The sequence below is a fragment of the Dendrobates tinctorius genome, unplaced genomic scaffold (assembly GCF_039654945.1).
Source record: "Dendrobates tinctorius isolate UK_male_01 unplaced genomic scaffold, ASM3965494v1 ptg000270l, whole genome shotgun sequence".
NCBI classification, from domain to species: domain Eukaryota; kingdom Metazoa; phylum Chordata; class Amphibia; order Anura; family Dendrobatidae; genus Dendrobates; species Dendrobates tinctorius.
The window spans coordinates 11706581-11730676 of record NW_027361937.1 but is presented as its reverse complement, the minus strand read 5'-3'; the positions used below and the strand labels follow the sequence as shown (position 1 = coordinate 11730676).

Here is a 24096-nt window from a genome sequence, read left to right as displayed (position 1 = left end):
AATGTATGCTGGTATATATTCCCCCATCCTGGTATATTTGTCCCCCTTACTGCTACACATGGCCTCCATGTTGGGCATCTTCCTGCTATACATGCCCCCCCATTCTGAGCTCCTTCCTGTTGTACATGTCCCCATCCTTGTATGTATGTCCCCCATCCTGCTACAAATGGCCTCCATTCTGGGTCTCTTCTTCCTGCTATACATGTCCCCCCATTCTGGGCCCCTTCCAGGTGTATATCCCCCATCCTAGTATATATGACCCCACTCTGGACCCATCCTGGTATATACAGTATGTCCTCCATCCTGGTATACATGGCACCCCCATTCTGGACCCTTCCAGGTATATATGTCCCCATTATAATAATAATCTTTATTTATATAGCGCCAACATATTCTGCAGCGCTTTACAGTTTAACAGTTTGAAAACACAAGTCATAAGTAACAACGTTAACAATACAATAATTAAAGTAAAATAAGATGACCCTGCTTGTGAGAGCTTGCAATCTACAATGAGGTGGGGGAGATACAAAGTACAGGTGTGCATTTACAATGATGTATTTACAATGATGGTCCAGCCATCTTCAGAAGGTGGGGGATAGAGATAGTGAATGGACTGCACACCCACACTTACACATAAGATGACTTTGATTAGTGACCGTGATAGGCCGCTCTGAACAGATGTTTTTTGAGGGAGCGCCTAAAACTGTGGAAATTGTGGATAGTCCTAATTTCTTGGGGTAGAGCATTCCAGAGGATTGGCGCAGCGCGGGAAAAGTCTTGGAGTCGGGAGGTGCAGATTAGTGCAGATATTAGTTGAAAGTCTTTTGCAGAGGACAGCGGTCAGCTAGGGCGATAGACAGAAATGCGGGAGGAGATGTAGGGGGGTGCCGCACTGTGGAGAGCTGTGTGGGTGAGAATACGTACTTTGAATTGGATCCTATAATAAATGGGCAGCCAGTGTAACGATTGGCGAAGAGCGGACGTGTCCGAGTACCGAGTAGCCAGATAGACGACCCTGGCTGCTGCATTAAGTATGGACTGGAGAGTAGTGATGTGTAGTTCGCAAACGATCTGACACAAAGAGCCGGCTCCCTGCTGTGAACGATGGGAGCCAGCACCCCAGCGAGAGCCATTAAAATCCCTGTATGGCTCTCACTGGGCATAAAATCCCACTGTTCGGCAGATGTAACTACGCCCACCCGAACAAAACTCCGCCCACTCAGCAATTTAATTGGTTCCTAGAAAGTGGGCGGGGTTTCAGACGCCTGAACACATATGCAATTGGGATCCATTTAGGATCCAAAAAGAGCCGGCTCTTTTTGGTGAGCGGAGCCTTGAGAGCCAGATCACCAAAAAGAGCCAGACTGGCCATCACTACTGGAGAGGGGAAAGTCGAGTAACGGGGAGGCCAATTAATAGAGCGTTGCAGTAGTCCAGGCAGGAGTGGATCAATGCGACAGTGAGGGTTTTCATTGTTTCCATGGTGAGAAAAGGGCGAATTCTGAAGATGTTCTTTAGGTGTAAACGGCAAGAGCGGGCAAGAGATTATATATGGGATGTGGAGAGTGTCACGCCGCGCTCACCTGGGGGCGGGACCTCGGCCCCAACGTCATCTCTTCCGGAGCCGCGGTCACTCCGGGGGTCCCGCCGGGTGCCCACGCGCACCTCTTGTACCTAGGTCCCTGTCTCCTTCATGTTATGTCTGCGCTTGCGTGCTTTTCTCAGTTCGGTCTCCAGGTCAGTCCTCTCTATGGTACTGGAGGACTTGACCCGGAAGCTCTCGTGATCATGTGCTATATCAGGCTACCTCTTCCTAGGGGAGGTGCCTGATTATTGTTGTGCTTCCTGGCTTGGTCTGCCGTGTCCCTGCCTGTGTGCTGTATTTGGGTCCCCTGCCTTGCACTCTGTTGTGCCTCTTGGCACACGATCTGAACCTGCACTCTGCCTTGTACTCGGTTGTGCCTCCTGGCACACGCTCTGACCCTGTGCTCTGTCTTGTACTTAGTTGTGCCTCCTGGCACACACTCGGACCCTGTGCCTTGTCTCATACTCAGTTGTGCCTCCTGGCACATGCTCTGATCCTGTACTCTGTCTCTTACTCAGTTGTGCCTCCTGGCACACGTTCCAATCCTGTACTCTGTCACTTACTCAGTTGTGCCTCCTGGCACACGTTCCAATCCTGCACTCTGACTTATGCTCAGTTGTGCCCTCTGGCACACACCCTGCTCCTGTACTCTGTTACACCTCCTGGCACACCTGCTGCCTGACTCAGTGCTCTGATGTGCTCCTTGCACGCATCCTGCTTCACTCACGCCTGGACGTACGAAGTCTCTGTATACCACGTGTTCCTGTGTCCACGCTTTACACGTTCCTGCAGACACACTCACCCACTCGGGTCTCCTGTGAGCCGGCCGCCTGGTGCCAGCAGTCGTGGTACCTCACCCCCTAGGGCTTGCCCCTGACACTCCCTGTATAGGGGGTGGTCTTCACTAGGTCAGCTCGCCCTGGGGAGGGTTGGTGCCACGACCCAGAGGGTCCACTCCAGGAGTCATCACAGAGAGATTGGTGTCAAACATAATGCCCAGACAGCGCGCCTGCTGCCAGGGTGTTATTATTGTGCCACCCACGGAGAGGGACATGTCAGATTTTGGGAGGTCATCCTGGGCCCCTTTCTGGTATACATAATCCCCCCTTTCTGGGTCCTTTCCGGGTGTATATGTCACCAACCTGGACCCCTTCCTGCTATACATGGCACGGTGGCACCCCCATTCTGGGCTCCTTCCAGGTATATATATCCCCCACCCTGGTTTATATACAGCTTTGGCAAAAATTAAGAGACCATTTCCAAATGTTCATTTTGGCTGATTTTTCTCTTTATAGGTATATTTTTGAGAAAAATGTAAATTGTACTTTTATACTATAAACTTCTGACAACACGTCTCCGAATTTCCAAGCAATAAATTTTGTATTTTTTATCTCTGACAGAAAAATACTCAAAATTAAAAAAAAGGCCCAGTGCTTTCAGACCTCAAATAATGCTAAGAAAACAAGTTCATAATCATTTAGAAACAACAATACTAATGTTTTATCTCAGGAAGAGTTCAGAAATCAATATTTTGTGGAATAACCATGATTTGTAATCGCAGCTTTCATGCGTCTTGGCATGCTTTCCACCAGTCTCTCACACTGCTTCTGGCGCAAAAATGTAAGCAGTTGTTCTTTGGTTGACGGCTTGTGACTATCCATCATCCTCTTGATTACATTCCAGAGGTTTTCGGGTTCAGGTCTGCAGAATGGGATGCCCATGGCAGGGATTTGATGTGGGGGTCTACTAATTTTGGCCAGACCTGTACCTATGGCCTCCATCCTGGGCCCCTTTCTGGTATATACACTCACTGGCCACTTTATTAGGTACACCATGCTAGTAACGGGTTGGACACCCTTTTGCCTTCAGAACTGCCTCAATTCTTCGTGGCAGAGATTCAACAAGGTGCTGGAAGCATTCCTCAGAGATTTTGGACCATATTGACATGATGGCATCACACAGTTGGCGCAGATTTGTCGGCTGCACATCCCTGATGCGAATCTCCCGTTCCACCACATCCCAAAGATGCTCTATTGGATTGAGATCTGGTGACTGAGGAGGCCATTTGAGTACAGTGAACTCATTGTCATGTTCAAGAAACCAATCTGAGATGATTCGAGCTTTATGACATGGCGCATTATCCTGCTGAAAGTAGCCATCAGATGTTGGGTAAATTGTGGTCATAAAGGGATGGACATGGTCAGCAACAATACTCAGGTAGGCTGTGACGTTGCAACGATGCTCAATTGGTACCAAGGGGCCCAAAGAGTGCCAAGAAAAAATTCCCCACACCATGACACCACCACCACCAGCCTGAACCGTTGATACAAGGCAGGATGGATCCATGCTTTCATGTTGTTTACGCCAAATTCTGACCCTACCATCCGAATGTCGCAGCAGAAATCGAGACTCATCAGACCAGGCAACGTTTTTCCAATCTTCTACTGTCCAATTTCGATGAGCTTGTGCAAATTGTAGCCTCAGTTTCCTGTTCTCAGCTGAGAGGAGTGGTACCCGGTGTGGTCTTCTGCTGCTGTAGCCCATCTGCCTCAAAGTTCGACGCACTGTGCGTTCAGAGATGCTCTTCTGCCTACCTTGGTTGTAACGGGGGGCAATTTGAGTCACTGTTGCCTTTCTATCAGCTCGAACCAGTCTGCCCATTCTCCTCTGACCTCTGGCATCAACAAGGCATTTCCGGCCACAGAACTGCCGCTCACTGGATTTTTTTTCTTTTTCGGACCATTCTCTGTAAACCCTAGAGATGGTTGTGCGTGAAAATCCCAGTAGATCAGCAGTTTCTGAAATACTCAGACCAGCCCTTCTGGCACCAACAATCATGCCACGTTCAAAGGCACTCAAATCACCTTTCTTCCCCATACTGATGCTCGGTTTGAACTGCAGGAGATTGTCTTGACCATGTCTACATGCCTAAATGCACTGAGTTGCCGCCATGTGATTGGCTGATTAGAAATTAAGTCTTAACACACAGTTGGACAGGTGTACCTAATAAAGTGGCCAGTGAGTGTATGTCTCCAATAATTATGGTGTAACCAGAAAACAATGGTGGAATGTCTGTCTTCGTGGTTTCTCAGTATTTCCTCAAACAACAATGTTCACTGAAGAATAAAAACCCAACAAGGTCGCGTCTGTGACAGGACCCATGGCCGCCAGCACCCTAGCAATGGTCGGCAGACACATTCTCCTCAAGGACACACCGCACAGGACAAGAAGGCGGCGCACAGCCAGTCCCCGGGTGGACGACTCCTCACACACCTGTGGGCGGGGTCACACGGAACACCGCCTCGTTCTCAGAGAGAAAGGCGCATACGTCACTAGCTAAGCCACGCCTACATGAGATGACATCATCTACTCTGCGCCAACTTTTCGTGTTTCTTCCCTAAACTACTGATTGTAGAGGAGGGTATTGGTTACGAGGCGTGGTTTACGGCAGGATGGGAAGGTGATGGGCGTGGCTATGCTGGAGGCGGTGCTAGGGCTTCGTGTGTGACCGCTAGGGGGCTCGATGCGTTGCGTAAACTGCGTATTGCCGGAGTCAGGTCTTCCTCCCCTCCCCGCTCCCGTGCATTGCAGCGGCATGAGATCAGTGTGAGCTCCGTTCTTCTCATTAGCACTGGTGCTGTCGTCTGCTGCTGGCTGAAGCCCGCACACCGGATACGTGCAGCAATAGAGACGGGGCTCTGCCCGGGGCAGGAGCAGCAACCATGGACGCGGGCATGGAGAAGGAATGCAGCGCGCTGGGAGGACTCTTCCAAACCATAATGAACGATATGAAGGTGAGAATGTCTGCCAGGCGTGTCTGGGAAACTTCATAACAAAGGGGAGAGCGGGGACCGTACTGCCGGGCAACCTGTGCATCGGGAGACCTGGGCGGCGGAGCCGAGCGCGCCCTCTGCACGGTACCCGGTGTGCTCCGGGGAGAGCTGCCCTGCTGGGGACCCTGGGCTGTGCCAGTGGGTGCCCTCTCCTGGACCCTGGGCTGTGCCAGTGGGTGCCCTCTCCTGGACCCTGGGCTGTGCCAGTGGGTGCCCTCTCCTGGACCCTGGGCTGTGCCAGTGGGTGCCCTCTCCTGGACCCTGGGCTGTGCCAGTGGGTGCCCTCTCCTGGACCCTGGGCTGTGCCAGTGGGTGCCCTCTCCTGGACCCTGGGCTGTGCCAGTGGGTGCCCTCTCCTGGACCCTGGGCTGTGCCAGTGGGTGCCCTCTCCTGGACCCTGGGCTGTGCCAGTGGGTGCCCTCTCCTGGACCCTGGGCTGTGCCAGTGGGTGCCCTCTCCTGGACCCTGGGCTGTGCCAGTGGGTGCCCTCTCCTGGACCCTGGGCTGTGCCAGTGGGTGCCCTCTCCTGGACCCTGGGCTGTGCCAGTGGGTGCCCTCTCCTGGACCCTGGGCTGTGCCAGTGGGTGCCCTCTCCTGGACCCTGGGCTGTGCCAGTGGGTGCCGCTCATTTACACCACCGATTAGTGGGTGCCCTCTCATGTACACGACTGGCTGATGGGTGCCCACTCCTTGACACGGCTGGCCGATGGGTGTCGCTCATTTACACCACCGATTAGTGGGTGCCCACTCCTGGACACGGCTGGCCGATGGGTGCCGCTCATTTACACCACCAATTAGTGGGTGCCTGCTCATGTACATGACTAGTTGATGGGTGCCCATTTTTCTACACAATTGACTAGTGTGTGCCCGTCATGTATACAACTGGGTACAGGTTGCCAGATCAAGAACATGACTGGCTAATGGGTGCTTGCTTAACCAAATTTCGTGCCCGCTCATGTCTGTGACTGGTTAATAAATGCGCACTCTTCTGCAGAACATCTATCTAACTGGTTAATTGGTGCCACTAATGTACACTGCTGGGTGCCCACTATTTTACAACTGGATGGGAAGAAACCTTCAATGTAATATACTACATTGTCCATTGAAGACTGCTGTGATATGGACGTGTATCTAGTGGGCTCCATTTTTTTCTTGTTCTCCCTGTTCATGTCTGTCCATAGTGACTGGTCTGATGCCCATCATCTTGTGGGGTCTAAAATAACCTAAGTCCAAATAGGATGTTTCCTGCTGGTCGCCCCCTTGGCAAGCTCATGTAATGTGGTGTCACCTCCCAGGGTCGTGCTCACTGTCACTTGTTGCTTTAGATGACGTGGGTTTTACGCAGGCAGACAGATTTCTGACTTATCTTACAGAGGAGGGTATTGGGCTGAGCTGGCTACTTACACCGACTGATATTTTCATATGATTCAACCAATTCTCATCTATAAAACCTTTCTGGTGCATATAATGGCATTATCTTTCAGATACTAATTGTACAATGCAATCATTGTTAATGGCAGACAAAGTTATCACGGGAACCTGTTGTGAAACATTCCTTTTGCTGACAGGTCTCTCTATCTACACACACACACACACCTGTCAATCAACTGGAGTGGGCGGGAAGAAATGGACTAGTAAGCCGACACACGTGCACCCCGGTCGACACCTCAAAATGTTTCTTTTGAAGTGCTGCAATTAATTGACAGCAGTCGCACAGCCCGGCTCTGGCTGCATAAATTTGATTATGAATACCAACACAAAAGACTGAGCAAGCAAAAGGAAAATATTAGAGAGACACACTCTGAAACTAACCTACCGACCAACATATGAAAACGAGTGCACGCAAAGGTCTCATAAATCTAACAATTTATTAAATATACTTAAAGGGAATCTGTCATCTCTTTTTAGAGATATCATATAATGATATCATTGAATTGTGTGTCACCTAAGTATTGTAGTCGTATTTTTTTCCCCCCCTGTCCCCGCACCTTTGATACATAAATACCTTTATCACTCTTCAGATTTATGGAAATCGCCACGGTCCGGTCCGATGGGCGTGGCTTATTCTCCCCCCACCTTGGCTTGCTTGACGTAATTTCTTCTGTCAATCTTAACAGATGACGTTGTTTATTCGCACCTGCTCATTCATAAGGCCGCTTGCACAGTATGCTTTGCCCAAATGTGGGCAAAGCATATAATCGCGCATGTGCCGGTATTTTTCCCTGCGTCTATGACCCGGAAGTGTTCATGCATATGAAGACCTCCGGGTCATAGACGCCGAGAAAAATACCGGCGCATGCGCAGTAGCGATTATATGCTTTGCCCACAGTTGGGCAAAGCATACTGCGCAAGCGCGAACGGTCTTTTCAATGCACAGCTGCTGACATACTACGTACGTGAACGCAAGACTTACTATAACGAAATACGCAGAGCAAGACAAGGTGGGGGGGATAAGCCACGCCCATCAGAACGGACTGCGGCGATTTCCATAAATCTGAAGAGTGATAAAGGTATTTATGCATCAAAGGTGCGGGGACAGGGGGGAAAAAAAAAGTACGACTACAATACTTACGTAACACCGTTGAATGATATCATTGAGATCTCAAAAAAGGGGTGACAGATTCCCTTTAAAAAGATTTAAATACAAAAGACATACATAATACCAAAACAGTGTTCCTAGAAGTGGCACCAGTAACTTGTACAAAGTAAGAGATGTAAAGTAACACGACAGATTCCAAATAGGACAAAGAACCCCTTCTACATAATAATTCTAGTCAACTTACAAGTGTCATGACCGGTACTAAATAGTTTAGTGAAAAAATGCATAAGGTAAGTACTTACACAAAAGATGGTATGTCAGTGAAAAAGGGGGGTCTGGTACATGCGTCCTGGTCCACCTGCCCCAACGCACGTTTCACCCAGAGGCTTCGCCCCCTGGCAAACCCTCTCATACACATCAGTTCTGGCCCCGGAATCTTGCACTCCCTCAGAAATACATCCTATCTTCTATGGGCGCTGCATTCAGGGATTTCTGCACAGGCGCCGGCGACTTCCGCTCCAGTGACCTCCGGTGTGCTCTCCCCACTTCCTCCCTGCATAGTCATAGCTACATACACATGGTTACTAGCGATGGCTGTGCAGGGAGGAAGTGGGGAGAGCACATTATTGGCGCCTGCGCAGAAGTTCCCTGAGTGCTGCGCCCCCGGGGGAGGGTGAGATATGTATTTCTGAGGGAGTGCAGGTGCAGGATTCCAGGGCCGTAACTTGATATGGCTATATAAAATGTATTTAAAAAATATGTCTGGCTGTAATCGCAATCAGCCAAGCTCTGTTTCATACTGCATTTGGTAACTCAGAGGACAGGGTCTTTTTAAATAGTAATCATTTTATTTTGTTTTCATAAATCAATATTTTATATGAAAATAAATAACTTTGTAATATATCTTGGATTGATCTTTCACTGTCGCTTTATTAGAAACATTTTATATTCAATGAAAAGAGATTGGCGGACACATTCTACTGCAAGTTCTACTGAAATGACAACTGCACTATAAGGGCATGAGATTTCTATAAATGCCATCCACTTTGATGGAACTGTAAGATGCTGCGTCCCTGGTACAGTGAAAATACACAGCACCATAACTCATCATGGGAACTTACAGGGAATCTGTCACCCCCCCCGGGATGTATATGACGCATTAATATAGGCATACAGGTAATAGAAATGTTACACTAGTCCTACCTGCATGCCTCATATTAATGGTCTTGTTGTGGAGAAATGTTATATTCTGTCTTTATGTTAATAATTCCTTCCAGGCTCCGGAGAGTGTGGTGCTGTAAGAAATCGCTGCTCCCTGTCCTCATTGTAATACTTGCCCCCTCCCGTGCATGTCAGTTACATTAGTTGCAGACTAGTCAGCCCTCTTTTCATGTTACCACGCCATCTTCTGAATTTCCGGTCATGAACAGTGCGCCTCCGAAGCCGGGAAGCAACACCCGGATTCAAAGACACAGTGATGCTGCCGAAATGAGCGTTGCGCATGCGCAAGATTTGGATGGGTTGGCTATGAGGTCAATTATTTTATCACATGGAAAGAGGGCTGACTAGTCAAAGCCCTCATTAGCATAGGAAACTGGATCATTCTAAATGCTTTTATAAAGCATTTATTTAACTGAATTACGTTATACAGGGCTGGTTCGGCAGGGAGTTTAATCATACATAGGTGATTACTGTGGGGTTGGAGGGCATGGGAGACCTGACAGGTTCCCTTTAAGGTACATTTATACCTGCAGTCTTGGTTCTGATTCCTGCTTCCTGTGGTTCGGACAGCATGAATCGGTTGACAGGTTTCCTTTAAATATCTTCAGCTTTTATTTAAAAGTTGTCTAAGAATCTTGTATCTTAGATTTAAGTGTGTTTTCTTAATTTTTTTTACTTGCTTAATAGTCAGGAATTTTTCAAAATAAAGAACAAAGCATTACTTATCTGTTGAAGCCCTTAGCAATAAACGCCACTGCGGTTTGTGATTTCTTATTGCTATTGAAAAAGCTGATGTTGTGTACATCAGTCACTTGGTTGGTGCAGTCAGTCATTGGCCTCAGTGGTTGTGTGCTGTACATGTAAGCGTCAGTGATTGACTGCAGTAGTAAGGTGAGTAATGTGCGTCATGTCATCACTGCTCCAGTGGGGCGCCCTTCGGCAGGAGCATCAGCGCTGGACTCAAGTAATGCTTATTTTATTATTTTAGAACATTCCTGAGCAAATTTGGAAAAATGCAAGAAAACGCATAATGGAGTATCCGCTGGGCTTGTTGAATAGAAGTTGTTTATTGGCTACTAGACTTGTCTTGCTTTAGTTTGCCTCTCGGCGGTTAGTGGCGCAGAGGTTAGCATAGCTGAAATCCTTGTTCACTAGGGGAACGTGAAAGGTGACCTTACTCATAACGAGAGTAGGTTTTTAGGCTTTTGCTACTACAAACATGTCCTAAGCACAGGATACGGCACAAGTGTCAGATTGCTGGGGTGCATCTAATTAAGGTCCTTCGTCTCATTTTCGGTTATCTTAAGATGGAATCCCCACATGCAGCCAGAAGTGTATTCCACAAAAAGTATAAGGCTGGGGCTACATGGCAACTTGTCGTTCAGCAGACTTCTCAGACAAGTCGTGTGACCAAAAACATCTGTGCGTCTTGTCTGTAACTTGTAACTATTTTAGAGATGTGATTTTGTTGTAAAAGACAAAAAAAATCCATCCAAATTGTGAATGAGTTACTTGTGGTTTTCACTGAAGTCTGGAGGCAAGTGAGTCACTTGCAACTTGTGGCCAATGACAGTGAAAATTTTTAAATATTTGCTTATGTGTCAGTATTGGAAGGTAGCCGGCCTATTTAAAATGATTACATGCCAGGTATGTATGCAGGGGTTCTTTTATAGTGATGAGCGAACATGCTCGGATAAGGTGTTATCTGATCGTGCTCGAAAAATATGTCCAAGTCCCCGCAGCTGCATGTCTTGATGTTGTTCGACAGTCGCAACACATGCAGGGATGACCTGTTTGTTAGACAATCCCTGCTTGTGTTGAGGCTGTTGTACAGCTGCGAGACATGCAGGTGCAGGAACTTTAACATAGTATTCAAGCACACCAAAGTCACTCGGTTAGTACCCGAGCATGCTCAGATAACACCTTATCCCAGCATGTGCGCATTTCACTATTCTTTTCTCCTCTGAGCAATGTCAACAGCTTTTATCAAATCCCAAGACACACTTTCTTTAGGAGTCTGAAACTTAAGGCCCCGTCACACATAGCAACTCACCAGCGATCCCGACAACGATATCAACGTGTCAGGATCGCTGGTGAATCGCTACATGATCGCTGGTGAGCTGTCAAACAGACAGCTTCACCAGCGATCAGGACCAGCGACGCCGAGCGCGCGGCGTCGCTGAGTTCCTTATCAGCGCGCTGATGTGCAGCCGGGATCAGGATGAGTGACTGGCGCAGGGCACTGGGAGAATCTCCCCACTGCTCCGCTGATACAGGTGCCTGCTGTTCCAGTCCTCCACCAGCAAAGGGCGCGCCTGTATCCCCGGCCTCTCCGCGGGTGGCGTCCTGCTGCCTCCTGGTCCCGAGCGTGTGGCGGCGGCACCTGTAACTCGCTGGTAACTAAGATACACATCGGGTATCTAAGGGACGAACGTCCCTTAGATACCCGATGTGTACGTTAGTTACCAGCTGATCGCTGGTCTCCTGCCTGTCACACGCAGCGATGCGTGCTGGCCAGCGGGAGATCAGCGACGAAAGAAATGTCCTGGGCTTTCCTGCAGCGATCAGCGATACCGGCAGGGGGGCCAGTCGCTGATCGCTGTCACACACAGCGATCTCGCTGGTGAGATCGCTGTTGTGTCACAAAACTTGTTGACTCAGCAGCGATCTCGCTAGCGAGATCGCTATGTGTGACGGGGCCCTTAGGCACGCACTGAATACCCAGATCCCAAACATTGAAAGTTCTCTCATATCCTCGTACCCCCTGATTTAGATTCTAAGGAGCCAAGGACCCAAGCAGGCTGGGATGAGGGGTGTTCAGATGTGCGGCGCGCTGCTGCGGGTGTCTCCGGTGCCGCTGAGGGTGCCTGGCGGTGCTACGGGGGTGTCCGGCGGTGCTGCTGCAGGTGTCTCTGGTGCTGCAGGAGCTCTGCTGACATTTTGTGAAAGGCCACCGCCCCCCCCCCCCCTGCAGATCCATGATTTCCTGTGCGGTGAACTCTGGGGAAAATGGCCGCCGGAGTCCACCGCACAAGAAACCATGGAACTGCGGGAGGCGCTAACCTTTCACAAAATGTCAGCAAAGCCCCCGCAGCACCGCCGGACACCCCTCTCCCAGCCTGCGGCCTGCAGCAACGGTACCGGTAAGGTATATCCGCATTATGAGACGCACCCATATTTTCCCCCCAAATTTTGGGGGAAAAAAGTGCGTCTTATAATCCAAAAAATACGGTATATACCCAGTTAATAAGCAAGAGATTCTCTTTTTCACAATTGTTATTTGAGGCCAAGTGAAGGCCAAAATATTCTTCCTATAAAAGGAAAATTGGAGCAAAACCTTGACCTCTTCGCTATATATTTCAATGAATAACAAGCCAATCTGATTGTAAATGGTGGGCCATTTATATGGATACACCTAAATAAAATGGGAATGGTTGGTGACACAGATCGGCACGCTGAATTTGCATGATGGGCAAAACAAAAATTGGCACATGATCCTCAGTTTACACAGAACATTATGTTGAGTGATGAGGCAAACTTTTTTTTGGGTGGGCCATTTATATGGGAATGGTGGCAGTTTTCTTGCGTAGGGTGTCTTACATTGAAATATGATGCAATGACCCGGGTACTGCCTTCACCAGATATCAACACAATTTCTATCAGTTCCTCACGTGTTAACCTCTACGACATGTCAATGGCTGTAAACAAAGAGAAACTTGTAAATAATGGATGAATAACGTTGCGTTAAAACCAAGCACACCATTGTTTTTCTTGTGAAAAAAAATAAAGTTGGATCCAAACTGTCCGACTTCAAAATGGTCAGCATGGTCACCAACCACCCAACTTGAGAAGTCCCGTTCCCCCCCCCCCATATACTAATGTGTTATAAACAGGAAGTTGATATCACCAAACATTCCCATTGTATTTAGGTGTATCCATATAAATGGCCCACCCTGTATATAGTCCATGAATGCTTCCTGACGCCTAGTAGGCTATTTAAGATGGGTAGATCTACCACTTCAGATTACCGTAGGTATGGGGAGGAGGCGGTAGATTTTATATACCTGATTTGGCATTGCCCTCCTATTAGACTTTTAGAAAGAAATCAAAGCGATTCTCACCGAGAACTTACCATCTCCTGTACCACTCAGTCCTAAAGGGCGCTTATTGGGAATTCTTCATGAGGAGACCTGGCCTCACTACCCTCACACTCTTCTCAGGGAAACATTGTTTTTGACTCGCAAAGCTATCATCATGAGATGGATGGATAGAAATCCTCTGTGGATTTCACATTGGGGCAATATGGTAAATACTGCAACTTCATGTGTGAGGGTGGTATATAAGAATAGACATCGTCCTCAAAAATTTGATAAGGTATGGAAGCCTTGGATTGATTCCCCTTTGGTTCCAGTTAGTCCCCAGAGCACTCTCTCATGATTAGAATATGTGATATTTGGTGCCTCACAGGTGTCTAAGGCCATGTTCACAGGTTGCGGGGTTTTTTTTCTGCAGGCAAAACCTGCTCGAAGTTACTACAAAAAAGCAGGTTTTTCTGCATTTTTCTTGTCTATTGTGCATGCTCAGAAAGGTTGTTACCCCCCCCCCCCCCAAAAAAAAAAAAAAAAAAAAAAAATTGAGACACTTCCTTTAGGTTTTTGCACCAAAAAACAAAACAAAACCTGATACGTGTGTTTTTTGCACTTACCCATTGTTTACTATGGGTGAAAAAAAAGCTGAAAGCTGTGCAGTCTTCAAAAAGGCAGCAGTTTTCCAATTGAGGCAAGGAAAAAAAACAATGTGTGTGCATGAGATTTCTGAAATCTCATGGGCTGTGCTGGTACTGTAAAGCGCAGTTTAAACTTTACATTAAAAAAGAAAACCGGAACGTATGAACACTGCCTTATGCATTTGGTTAATATATTAGACCTATGGTATGTCAACGGTGAGGTTAACTTTGCCAGATCGTATTAGTGAGAAATGATGCTCAAACTCCACATTACATCTCAATAGAAATACATGAAGCTGTCACGCCCTGGTCAGGAGCGCCGCCAGCCAGTCCGTGCACTGCGTTACGATCTCATTCCAAATTATACGTCCGTCTGACTGCACCCTAAAGTGTATATTCAGATGAAGCAGATTGGATGTGGAATTTTTTTCTTTTTTTTAAGTGGGTGTTCCGGAAATCCATTTCTATGCTGCAAAAGCAACACTTGTCGCTATATGCGGTTGCTGTGATTGTACGGTAGCCTGATGCCGCTCCATTGATTTTCCCCCTTCAATCGTTGTTTCCTTGCTCATTTCACATGTAAGCTACAGGATTCCACGCACCCACTTGTTGGATAAACAGTCTGTGTTTTGATTCCGCCATGTACTAATTCTCCCGAGCTCCATGTGTGCAGCCGTGCTGTCAGTACAGCAATACGACACAATACTGCAGGGAGGACTAGCCAGCCAAAATGACATAATCAGTCTAAATTTAGGATTTTTTTGTGTTGTAAGGCTCGTTGTCAGAATTTTTAATGTTAAGAAAAATCAGAGCATCAGTGAGTGCCTTGTGGCCTGTTTGTTAATATAACGTGACAGTATGTATGGGAAAAGGTAGCAAATGAGGCAAAAATGCCTTCATAATCCCTTCACATGAATCAGAACATTAGTTAAGGTGCACCAATCAAGTATTCATTTAGTGTAATGATTTTGATAGGACAGTTTCTAATGCAATCTTTCTATCACCATGTACAATAGATGTTCTCAACAGCACATGTCCTGTTTCCAAGGGGTGATGTGCTGTCTAAAAATTTTTGTGCATCCATAATAATCAAATCACCTGATCAAATATTTTGTTAGTTCATTGTGTGTTTGCCAATAATCGTAAACCCTCGTTTGGTGTTTATCTGCCTTTAGACTGGATGGATGTCCACCAACCTGGTTTTTATGCATCATATTAGCGCCATGAATGTCTCTAATGGTAGTACTGCTTAAATTGTCAGTCTAGTCACGAAGTGAGGATTTTGGCAGTGGTGGCAATGGTAGACCTCACTCATTTGCCAAAACATAGAAGGTGGTTATAAAATTTGTCAGTCACCTTAAGCCTCATTCAGATGTTCTTTTTTTCCACGCAATTGTCATTAGGTTACAGGATCAGATTTTCATCATTTTTTGGTCAGTGTTTCCTTTTGTTTCATCAGTGATTTTCTTGTTTACTAAAAAAAATATTTTTTATGGCCCCATAGACTTGTATGGGTGATTTTGCTCTCACCTGGATTGAAAACTAACATGTCTCTGTGATATTTTTTTTTTTGCAGACGTGGTCTTAAAGAAAAAAAAAAAAAAACACCAACATGTGAGTAACCCCATAGACTTTACTGGTTATGGTGGCAACACACATGTTCTTCTGACAGCTATTCCGTCTAATTTCCACATACACATGTGTTTAGAATTGCAGCTACTTATTGGAACTCCAAAATAGTGAGGTTTGGCAGACTCGCATCTAAATTTATTGTCTGTAGAACTGCTGTGGTTAGATGAGTGCTGTACTCATCTATTTCCAGCAATCTCGAAGAATAGACTGATGGTGCCCATGCGCTGCTAATGTTCTGTTCAGGTAGGAACTTGAGAGCCTGAATTGTTTCCACCTGGTCTCAACTGAAGGTGCATACATTTGATCAGTAGGTCTTAGGTGTCGGACTCCCACCAATCTGATATTGATGTTGTAGCTTGAAGATAGGTCATCAATGTGAATGTACTGGTAAAACCCCTTTAATGTGATTGTCCGGTCCAAATCAATAAGTCTGCAGTCACTCTGTGGCTTTGCTTTAGGCTCTGATATTTGTTCAGTCTCACACAGACAGGCATAAACAGAACATGCTGATCTGGTGCTTGCAAAACCAACACTGGGCCCTACCAGATCCATAGCAATCCGCTCAAAAGATACCTCTATAGTAGGCAAAGGAGCCAATGGACTACGTTAATTTGCGGTGAGTGGGGTCAGCTGACACTCTGGGTATGACTCACGAAACCTCTGAACCTCAGCATAAATCCTGGGACAAAAGAACCGTTGTAGATTAGGACACTGTCAGCTGTTCCACTACTTTGTCCCAGATTTGGTCAACTTGATATAGCAACTCCTGGTTGACTGCCATATGTGGAAAAATAGCCTATGCCCCTGGTTGCTGAGCCACCCCATTTATCTCTATTGCCCTTTTCTGTACCCCGGCCAGTGTGGGATCCTGGAGCTGAGCTGTCTCAAAAGTCCTCAGGGATAAACTTCCACCTCTCAGATTTATGTAGTCTCCATGACCTCCTGCCAACACCTCTAAGGGAAAGAGTGTAAACCCCATAGGTTTCGCCATGAGGGTGTTTCCCCTACGGCAGGTATCCCTGACTTGGGATCATTGGGTTCTATGCCTGGACAGACCTTTACCTAGACCTTTAGGGTTAGGTTTTCTCTCTCTCCTAGGGACCAGAACAGGGGCAAGTCTCTTCCCAAAACAGTCCCATAAGGAAGGGTCTTTACTATTCCCACAACAAGTATAACCTCCCTGCACGGGGTGGAAAGAGCCTCTGCTGTTAGCTACTACTGGAATTTGTCTTGTATACAAATGATCCTGATTCTCTCCCTATTGGGTTCTAACGCTGTGGTCAATGGCCCTTAGACAAGTGTCACTAGGCTCTCTGAGTCCAAGAGAGCCTCTGCCCAGTGTCCATTGACGTGCACCTGGCACAGGTGGGGTTCAATAGCTGGGGTGATGGCATCCATGGTGTAGATGGTCTGGACATACATCGATACTTGGCGAGCAAACCCAAAATCCAAATCCAAGGGTTCACCAGTCTGGGGGCTGTTGGCAGCCACATGTCCTGGCCCTTGGGACCACCAGTACCTGATAGCTTTGGTACCTTTCGTCGACAAGACTGGTTTGCAGGAAACTGGTTTCCTGCCACCCTCATTTTGAGGAACCCCCTCAGTATATGCTTGGTTCTGACTGACCTCAGTGAAGGGTCGTGTCCCTTTTCCGGGCTCCTGAGCTTGAAGAGGCCGGCGTGATACCCACAGTGGGCAGAGTCCCGTACTAAGTCCTGGGTAGCCATATAACGCTCGATCTGGCTACTCATCTGATCTAGATTGCCCAGGACCCTTTTCCCCACCAGCGCTGTATGGCTACTGGCAGAGTTTGTACCAGCCGGTTGACTACTACCCTCTCTACCATCTGGGCTGGGCTCATGGTCTCAGGCTGGAGCCAATTTTTTTTTACTAAATGCATCAAGTCATATGCCTGAGATCTAGCGGGTCTAACCTCCACAAAGCACCACTAGTATACTCATTGTGCACATACGCAAGTATTAACCCCCATTCGGGCAAGGATCTCATCTTTTGCATTTCCAACAGTCCTAGATGTTCTCCTTGGTGAGGTATTAATAGACTTTCTGGGTGTCTCCACTTTAGCCCACTGAGGGACTGGCAAACTCTGTTTCTCCACTGTTCTTTCACACACGGCGAGACAGGCTTAAAGGTCGTTCTCCGGAATCTTCCTCCACGCGGACCTGACTTTGTTCCAGTCCTCGGGACGGACCGGAGTCGAGGGTGGGGCCGTCTCTCCCAGTTCCACAATCTGTTGTAGAATCAGGTTGTTAATCTGTTGCTGTTGAAATTGTTGATAGGAGAGGACCAACAGTTTCAGGACTTAATCCATCTTGTCTCAGGGTCTGAGTTGTAGCCTAGCATCACAGACCTGTGGTTTTCTTTGAGGTATGCCTCAATTCACACTGCATGCTTTCTCCACCATATGTAGGCAATCGGCTTTCACCTCCGTGAGGCAGTGACCCAAGGAAGTTCAATTTAAATGTCTGTCAACTTGCGAAAATAAATCCATACGTCATTATTAGGTTTTCAGCTGGGACGTCTGTATCAGTCCATTGCCGTGGCTTTGCTATAGTCTCTTGTTGTGGTCTTTGTTCAGTTTCACACAGACAGGCATTCTCTGAACCTCCCGCTCTAATGCGTGTAAAACCAACACTGACGCACCGAACTCTTACCTGAAAATTCCAATGGGAATAGTGGACGTGGGCCTCTTCTGAGACCCCGACTGGAGGGAGAGATCTGTCAGTCTATCTTCCTACAGATCTCTCCAAAAATAAAAACCTATGTCAGGTTTTCCTAAATCTGGTTTGGTCAAAAAGCTTGACTAAGTCCACGCTCACTTTTATTATGCACTGTAACCATAGCTGTGGCTGTAATTACAACGCTCTCCAGCAGGTTCTATATGTTTCTCTGCACATCCTGGGGGACACGTCATGATCCTCGCATATGATTCCCCTCACTGCCTCACAACGGGTATAGGACATATTAGGCTAGTTTCACACTAGCGCTTTTGAGCCTGCGCACGGCCTCCACTAAGCCCCGCCCCCTGCCGCGCCTCCGCCGCATGCGTCCTGCGTCCCCTATCTTTATCACTGGGGGCGCAGGCCGTGTGCAGTATGCGTTTGGCGGCGCCTGCGCCTTTTTGACGGGGCGCTGAGCGCAACCAAACTGCAGCAGGTTGCGTTTGGCGCAGGTTGGCGCACCGTGCAAAGGACGCATGCGCCGCCAAACGCATACTGCGCACGGCCTGCGCCCCCAGTGATAAAGATAGGGGACGCATGCAGCGTCATGCGCCGGTAGGCGGAGCTACCGGCGGAGGCGCGGCAGGGGGCGTGGCTTAGCGGAGGCCGTGCGCAGGCTCAAAAGCGCTAGTGTGAAACTAGCCTTAAACACAAGGTGCCATAGTGCATAAAAACTGCAGATGTTGCGTTCCATGTGGTACCCACCCTAACAAGGGCAGTAACCAAGTGTATATCTCAGAAAAAAATCTCCTAAAAGACCGTACATATTTATGAGAGCTACACTTGTGTACTGCCCTAGTTAGGACTAGAGCATACACTGGGCACGACAGGGCAGATAGATTTATCTCCTGATTTTTTTATTTTTTTTATTTTTTTTTCTACCAGTGGAACCCCATGGAACATGACCTCCCTGCAGCTCAAATGGGTGAAAGCTACACTTTTTCTGTGCACTATGGCACATTGTTTGATATGTCCTATACCTAATAATAATCTTTATTTATATAGCGCCAACATATTCCGCAGCGCTTTACAGTTTAACAGTTTCAAAACACAAGTCATAAGTAACAACGTTAACAATACAATAATTAAAGCAAAATAAAACTAGATAAGACGACCCTGCTCGTGAGAGCTTACAATCTACAATGAGGTGAGAGAGATACAAAGTACAGGTGTGTATTTACAATGAAGGTCCAGCCATCTTGAGGGAGTGATGGATGGAGATAGTGAATGGGCTACACACGCACACTTACACATAGAATGACTTTGATTAGTGAACGTGATAGGCTGCTCTGAACAAATGTGTTTTCAGGTAGCGCCTAAAAAGTATACATATTGTGGTTAGTCCTAATTTCTTGGGGTAGAGCATTCCAGAGGATAGGAGCAGCACGGGAGAAGTCTTGGAGTCGGGAGTGGGAGGTACGGATTAGTGCAGAAGTTAGTCAAAAGTCATTTGCAGAGCGCAGCGATCGGCTAGGCCGATAGATAGAAATGAGGGAGGAGATGTAGGGGGGTGCTGCACTGTGGAGAGCTTTGTGGGTGAGACCAAGTACTTTGAATTAGATCCTAAAATGAATGGGCAGCCAGTGTAATGACTGACGAAGAGCGGACACGTCCGAGTACCGATTAGTCAGATGGACGACCCTGGCTGCTGCATTAAGTATGGACTGGAGAGGGGATAGTCGAGTGACGGGGAGGCCAATTAATAGAGCGTTGCAGTAATCCAGGCGGGAGTGGATCAGTGCTACAGTGTGGGTTTTTGCTGTTTCCATGGTGAGAAAAGGGTGGATTCTAGAGATGTTCTTTAGGTGTAAGCAGCAAGAGCGGGCAAGAGATTGTTTATGGGATGTGTAGGAGAGATTGGTGTCAAACATAACACCCAGACAGCGCGCCTGCTGCCAGGGTGTTATTGTGGTACCACCCACGGAGAGGGAAATGTCAGATTTAGGGAGGGGTTAGTAGACGGTGGGAGCAGAAGAAGTTCAGTTTTGGAGAGGTTGAGTTTCAGATAGAGAGTGGACATGATATTGGAACTGTGGACAGACAGTCACTGGCGTTCTGTAGTACAGCGGGGGTAAGGTCGGGGGAAGACTTATATAGTTGTATGTCATCAGCATAAAGATGGTACCGAAAGCCAAATCTGCTGATGGTATGTGCAATTGGGGACGTGTAGAGAGAGAAAAGAAGGGGGCCAAGGACTGAGCTCCGAGGTACCTCGACAGCAAGAGGAAGAGGAGATGACGTGGAGCCAGAGAACAAAACACTGAAGGAGCGGTCAGAGATAGGAAAAGAACCAGGAGAGAGCAGTGTCCTTAATGCCTGGAGCCTAGAGAGTAGGAGATGGTGGTCAACAGTATCGAAAGCTGCAGATAGGTCAAGAAGAATGAGCAGAGAGTGGTCACCGTTACGTTTTGCTGTCAGGTCATTGGTCACCTTGATGAGTGCAGTTTCAGTCGAATGTAGGGGGCAGAAGCCGGACTGTGAAGAGTCTAGAAGGGAGTGAGTGGAGAGGTAACGGGTAAGGCGGGAGTAAACTAGGCGCTCCAAAAGTTTAGAGATGAAGGAGAGATTGGAGACTGGTCTGTAGTTGTTTGTGCAGGATGGGTCGAGAGCGGGTTTCTTTAGTAATGGAGTAGTGATGGCGTGTTTGAAGGAGGATGGGAAAATGCCCGAGGAGAGGGAGAGATTAAAGATTGTAGTTAGGTGGGTTGTGACGACTGGAGAGAGAGACTGGAGGAGATGTGAGGGAATGGGGTCGGTAGTGCATATAGTCGGACGATAAGGAGAGGAGTCTGGAGACTTCTTCTTCTGTGATGGGATCAAATGTGGAAAGTGAGCCAGGGGAGATGCAGGAAGGGTTGGGAGTAGATTTCCTGACAGATATTTTCTATTTTTTCTGTAAAGTGGGAGGCCAGGTCATCAGCACAAATGTCTGTGATAGGGGCTTGTGCTTTTGGCCTGAGGAGGGAGTGAAAAGTGTCAAAAAGTTTCTTGGGGTTGTTGGCTAGTGAGGAGATCGGGGTGGTGAAGTAGGTCTATTTGGCGAGGTGAAGGGCGGCGTTATAGATTCTATACCTGTATACTATCGACATACCTACGTAGGTTTATTGACCACCTGTGTTTTATAGGCTCTAATGGTGGGTCATGGTGCTTATTTTTGGCTTTCTATAATCTTGAGTTATTTTTCAATTTTATTATTACTATTATAATTATGCTTTAAGGAATCTTTCTGTGTTGTATATACTTCTAGAGTTTGCAATGAACAATTTGAGCTCTGCATAGGTCCATTTTGTTAACCCTTGTTGACAGTGAAATTCCTTTTTTTAAGATGATCATGGTTGTACCAATTACTCATGTAATCCAGCAGATAATGAGCAGTCATATTTATACCCAGCGCATCTATGTCAACAAATCTGCTATGATGGTGTGAAGATTTATTAGACCTTTTTTTCTGATCAAAGCTGTAGATTTTCATCTGTGGCCTCCTTTTCCCAATCCCCAATATTAGTCGTAACTCTGAATGTAAAAGGAGCCGCCATGCAGCTGTGTAAAGTGGTTATGATATTTACGACAGATGACGAAGAGGAGGAACGTGAATAACAGCTGTCTGGGACATTTGTTGGGTAGACATGTGTGCACTGTGTTTTTGTGTCTGTCCTGTAAGATGAAAGTGCCACCGTTCAGTAGACACAGTTAGAAGGTGTCATGCGGCTTCTGTTTGTGTAATTGGTCTTATGACTCTTGCGAGGTTGGAGATGTTGACAAAAAATGTTTGTTGATGAACTCTAGCAAAGTTTTCCATCAAGCCTGATGACTTATGTTGTGGTAGTGCCTACGAAATGTTGACCTTGTTCTATTGTGGTACCTTGTTGGCCAGAAAAATCGATGTAAATACTTTTATACCCAAAAATGACAAAATATTCTTGGAGTATTGGCTAACCAGGGACTTTTTCTTTGTAATTTTTGGGCATAAAAGTATTTGCATCGATTTTTCTGGCTAACACTGTACCACATTATTATTTTAATTGGACATCATGATAATGGAAGATGCCCCAATGTACCGATCACAGATGGATCTTGAAAACCTACTGAAGAAACTGGCATAATGAACAGCAATATCTTCTTTCTATCCAGATGCAAAAAGGAAAACTTTATCCTGTTGTAATACCTCTTGAATGTTGTGCTCTTGTCTTGATAATTCATGTGAGAACCTGCCTGAAGGAGCCCTGTACTCTGAAAGTTTGCAAATATATATTATTCTGCTTCGCCAATAAAGCTGTCATTCCGAGAATACGTTTTTGGACATAAGTATTTACATCGATATCCTTGTCTGGAAATAGCAGCTAAGGCTGGGGTCACATTTAGGCTAGGTGTAAACTACGTTTGTGGCTGTTTCTGAATTTCAGAAAACTATTCAGACGTGTATGGTAGCCTATCCAAAGAAATGAGAAAGACTTGGTAAAAAAGAAAAGTCTTCTGGCTGGATCACGTATTGTATGCTTTTGGCTTTTTTGGCTAGGGGATGTAAAAAAAAAAAAAAAATTTGGTCCTTTAAAAAATGTATGAAAGCGAGAGACCCGTACATTGTTTTCTCCATTATTTTGAAAGCGAGACATATTGAAACATATAGTGGTACATTTCAACATGTCAAAAAAACGCGTGTGTGTTTATACAGACTACATCTGTCAATATATGTTTTTAATAGGAAAAAATTATTTTTCCTATTAAATGTAAAATGACGTAGATGGACGCATGCATCAAAATTCAGACAGTTGTAGTTCGATATATGGCACAAGCTTACATACGTCATATGTCTGCAGATGTACAACTGGAAATCCAGCCTAATATGGTCAATATTGTCTATAGCACAAGGATGGAGTTACAACAAGGGCACATGTTCACATTACTTATCAGTATCACATTTATTGCAAATTTCATGGCAGATCAAGGCTGTCAGTTACCAACGATTGATCGGTTTTGACTTTGCAAGTACTTGTTCCACTGCTTCGGAAATATACTATGTTGTCTCCTGAAGGTCAGGCATCTTATGGACCCTGAAGGTACGGACTCGTTGAGCTCAGACCTGAGATTACATTCCATCGTTTTTCTGCAGTTTTTTTTTTTTTTGCTTGCATCAGCTAGTTTGAGTGATTATTGAGACAGGTAAGGAAGGATTTGCCTTGATTTCCCAATGTAATAAAATGTTTCAGGGTTTAAGTCAACAAGTTGCTGGCTGCATTTATTTTTGGCTAGAAGACTTGTAACCTTTGTCCTTCTTTAAACCTGTGAGCTTTCAGAGATGGCACAGTGAACTGTGGGAATATAACTGGGAATAGTGTATTTGTGCTCATCCAACCTCCACTTATAGGATTACCTCCCCTTTTTGAATTCCCATTTTATAATTATTTTGTGGATACTCATTTTGAGAGATTCCCTTTATGGATCCTTTATAGTTCCCACTCTGGGATAACTAGGATGTATATAGATTTGGATGATATTAACAGCAATTATGAGGAACCATTGATTGAGAGTGTCTTATGGCCGATTTTGACCATGCCTTATTGTGTTTTTGCCTGTCCCGAGGGGCTATCTGTAAGGCTATGTGCCCACGTTAGCGTTTTTAAACGCTCAGAAAACCGGACTTCCCAAAAAACGTGCGTTTTATTTCCGCACGTTTTTGATGCATTTTTTTTCCGCGCGGCTTCTGGGAACATTGGAAATGGCTAAAAACGCGGAGCTATGCGGAAAATAATGAGCATGCTGCATTTTTAGCCGCTAAGCGTTTTCTGAGCGGAAAAAACGCATGCATTGGCACAAAAAGCCAA

The 24096-nt window shown here is 46.5% G+C and overlaps 1 protein-coding gene across 2 annotated transcripts in view; it reads left to right on the top strand.

The window, feature by feature from the left end:
• Positions 1-4963: 4963 nt before the first annotated feature.
• The window catches only part of LOC141069665 (protein MTSS 1-like), a 202667-nt gene continuing 183534 nt past the window's right edge, over positions 4964-24096 (top strand). For both annotated transcript variants that reach the window (XM_073559445.1, XM_073559444.1), the window contains exon 1: positions 4964-5379. In XM_073559445.1, the coding sequence (XP_073415546.1) occupies positions 5308-5379 (72 nt within the window). In that variant the 5' untranslated portion in view covers positions 4964-5307. The remainder of the gene's footprint in view (positions 5380-24096) is intronic.